This window comes from Sinocyclocheilus grahami, unplaced genomic scaffold, assembly GCF_001515645.1.
Source record: "Sinocyclocheilus grahami isolate Dianchi unplaced genomic scaffold, SAMN03320097.WGS_v1.1 scaffold2279.1, whole genome shotgun sequence".
In the NCBI taxonomy this organism is placed as follows: Eukaryota; Metazoa; Chordata; class Actinopteri; order Cypriniformes; family Cyprinidae; genus Sinocyclocheilus; species Sinocyclocheilus grahami.
The window spans coordinates 45,753-49,046 of NW_015507458.1; the positions used below are offsets into that span (position 1 = coordinate 45,753).

At 38.9% G+C, this 3,294-nt stretch overlaps 1 protein-coding gene across 1 annotated transcript in view; it reads right to left on the bottom strand.

The window, feature by feature from the left end:
* The window catches only part of LOC107574587 (stonustoxin subunit beta-like), a 13,371-nt gene that overhangs the window by 1,601 nt on the left and 8,476 nt on the right, over positions 1-3,294 (bottom strand). The window contains exon 5 of the mRNA XM_016261033.1: positions 90-191. Within this exon, the coding sequence (XP_016116519.1) occupies positions 90-191 (102 nt within the window). The remainder of the gene's footprint in view (positions 1-89; positions 192-3,294) is intronic.

Sequence of the window (3,294 nt, forward strand, 5' to 3'; positions counted from 1 at the left end):
GGAGGATACGATCAATTGTGGAGAGGCTGATGGCATTTATCCCTCGAAAATGATGATTATCCTCAATCACTCTCCTTTGAATCTCTCACAGGCGGATTACATTATTGGCAATGACCATGTTTACAAGCTCCCACTCTTTCTCCTTCGACAAAAGCCTTAGCCTGCCTCCACCAGGTGGTCGTCTCTGTGTCCTACAAAAATAGAAGCACTCATTACTGTAACTGTCACACATCCTTTTAACAGGAAAAACTGAAACTATATCTGTATGCGAGGCAATTTGATGCATTTCTTTATTACAGTAGCATAGTGCGACAGTGTATGCACTCTAAAGTTACTGTACAGAGCAGTCTAACTGTAAGTACACCTACCTGTTTTCCTCCCTGAAGGTTCTGATGATGGAGGCGACGGTGAAGCGACACAAATTTGGCTGTACTCGTTGCCCAGCCTCCCTCATAGTCATACCATGTACAAGGACATGGTCAACTACAGTGGCTCGAATTTCATCTGAGACTGCTTGTCTCCTTGCCCTTCTTCTCCCTCCTCCTCCTCCTCCTCATTCACCACATCCTCCTCATCTCCCTCCTCCTTCACCATGTCCTCTTCCTCCTCCTTCACCACATCCTCCTCCTCCTCCTCCTCCTCCTCCTCTTCCTCTTCAACCTATTCCTTAATTTCTCTGTGGATCCATTGTTCCAAAGCTCAGTGAACTGATTCGGGCCCTTTTATCTATTTATTGAAGGATCTGATTGATGTGTGTTTTTGACTCTTAGTGTTTCCACCTGGGTAATTGTTTGTTAATTGAGCTCAAGCTGTGCTGACTTGAGTGAACAGTATTGAATGCTAGTGCTTTCTAAATGATCACATGGTGTAATCACTGAGAAATGTAGGGATTTGTGTGTAGAGTTTTGCAGTAACAGTTCACCAAATCTGACTCATGTGTTAAAGCAGGGGAATAGTGTTTATAGTTCAGCAAAATGGGTGTGCTTTTTGAAAAACGGTTTTAAAATTTTTGTTCAAAAGCCTGGTTATAGTGTTTTAGCAATCGAGAAAAACTGTAATAAGTAATGGGTGTGTTTTGGGCATAACATGCAATAAACCAATAACAGTCTTCCCGCCCATCCCCTCTAAGAGCCAGTTGCGCTCGTGCCATGGCGGATTTGCTGTTTACACGGCGGAATTTACAAGCACAAAGACTGAACGCATCTCCAGAGATGAAACGGACCTGCTCATGCATGAGCAAATAGGTAGCTTAATTCTGATACATCCAATGACTATCCATTATGACATGTAGGCATTTTTATATTTATGTAGCCTACACAATAATAATCTTTTACATTGCAATCTTTTAATTTTTAATATTTGGCATGTTTGTGTGCTGCTGTCTGTCCCTGTGTGTGTAATAAGCAGAGTGTACGCGTGCTGTGGACCCGCATATACTGACGCGCTCTTTAAATAACAAAAAAACTACTGCACCATTGGGCCCTATCAAACACCCGGCGCAAGGCGCGGCACAAGTGTTTTTGCTAGTTTCAGCCCGACGCAGTTCTCATTTTTCCGTCCTGCAATGCATTGTTTAAATAGCAAATTTATTTGCGCCCATGGGCGTGCTGGTCTAGAAAAGAGGTGTGTTAAGGCTCATTGTTGGCGCGTTGCTATTTTGAGGAATTGAAAATAGACTGTGCAATAGACCAACTCAAACCTGGTCTAAAGTCTGGCACAATATTTTTTATTTGTTATTTAAAGAGCGCGTTAGTAATATGCGCCTACAGGTGGGTGCACAACACGCGTACACTTTGCTTATTACACACACAGAGACGCGCAGCAGCATACAAACATTTGTAAAAATTATATTTTGGCTGTATAATAGAGCCCACAGTGTGTGTTTGTACTTCTTGGACTATAGTTGTGGAGGTCAAATAAAAGAAAATCCATTGAAGAAAATCAATGGAAGTCTATGCAATGTCCTCCATAACATAGTGAAACAAACAAAAATATAGTGTGTGTGTGTGTGCTTGTTTAACTATACTTGTGAGCTGAGGGATGGGCAGTATTTATGATACATGTATTTCAAATATGTATATAAATTATAAAATATGATTTTGTATTTGATAGGGTTGATGAAAATGGCTTCATATTTTGTATCAAAATACTTTGGTGTTTTGTATTTTTGTAGTTTTAAAATACTTGTAAGAAGAAGGCTACATGATGACATCATAAAAATGCAGCCTCTGATTGGTGCCTACTCAGTAGTTTGCCCAGACTACACTATTAATGTGTATGTGTCCTCTATACTTCTATGGCTCTCAATAGATTCAGTGGTTGGAGTTGGGTTAATACTCCTTGACAAGTTCTGGTGCTACTTTCTGATTATGTTTCTGGCTACATTTAAAATCAAAACATAGTGATCATTTAATAATTGTTGGAATGCTAAAATATTTATTTTCAACTTCCATAGGTGCCCAATGATTGATGAATAAATATTTGATTGCTGAATATTATATCCTAGTTGAAGCCATTCAGTAGGATCATGATTTTGCATACAATTGCATGAATGACTGCCTGACACATACTATATTATTCTATTTATGATTAACAATCAAATGATACATTAGTTAGAAACTAGTTGCTATGAATACAGGTGCTATCAGTTGCCATTGAGTCAGTGTTGCTGATGCAAAGTAGGCCCTTGTTACCAAACACTAACAATAAGAGCTTCTCTAGATGGCTGACAGAAATAAAGTCAGTCTAGTTAGTAATAAGTGAAGCTGGTGATGCTGCTTGTGGAGTTGTTTAAACATCCTCTGCTGAGATCTTCAGAGATTTAATGTGTTTTATTTCAGTTGATTTTACCAAATGCTTATTTGATCATTTAATTTGATCATTCATCTCGTGAACTTCAACACTACTTTTGTGTTTCTTTTAACATTGTGTGCAGTGTTCACTGAGGATTTTGCTGTGTATATTGTACATTTCAGCATCTATCCAAACAGTTTTGTACCTGTAAATGTTTTTTTATTATTTTATTTTATATACATACAATCATGAAAACGTTTCAGTTTTTTTATGTATTATTATTGCACAAGTGTCTGTATGTAATGTCTGTGGCTACGCGCAGCATAAGTGGCTCAGTGGGAAATGCTGTCTCCTCACAGCAAGAAGATCTCTGGTTCAAGTCCCAGCTGAGCCAGAAACTCTTTCTCTCACAATCTAAAGAAGTGTGAAATCACAGATGCTTAATTGTCTAAAGGTGTAGCTGTGTGTTTTACTGCCTATCGATGGAGCCGTGGCTGAGTT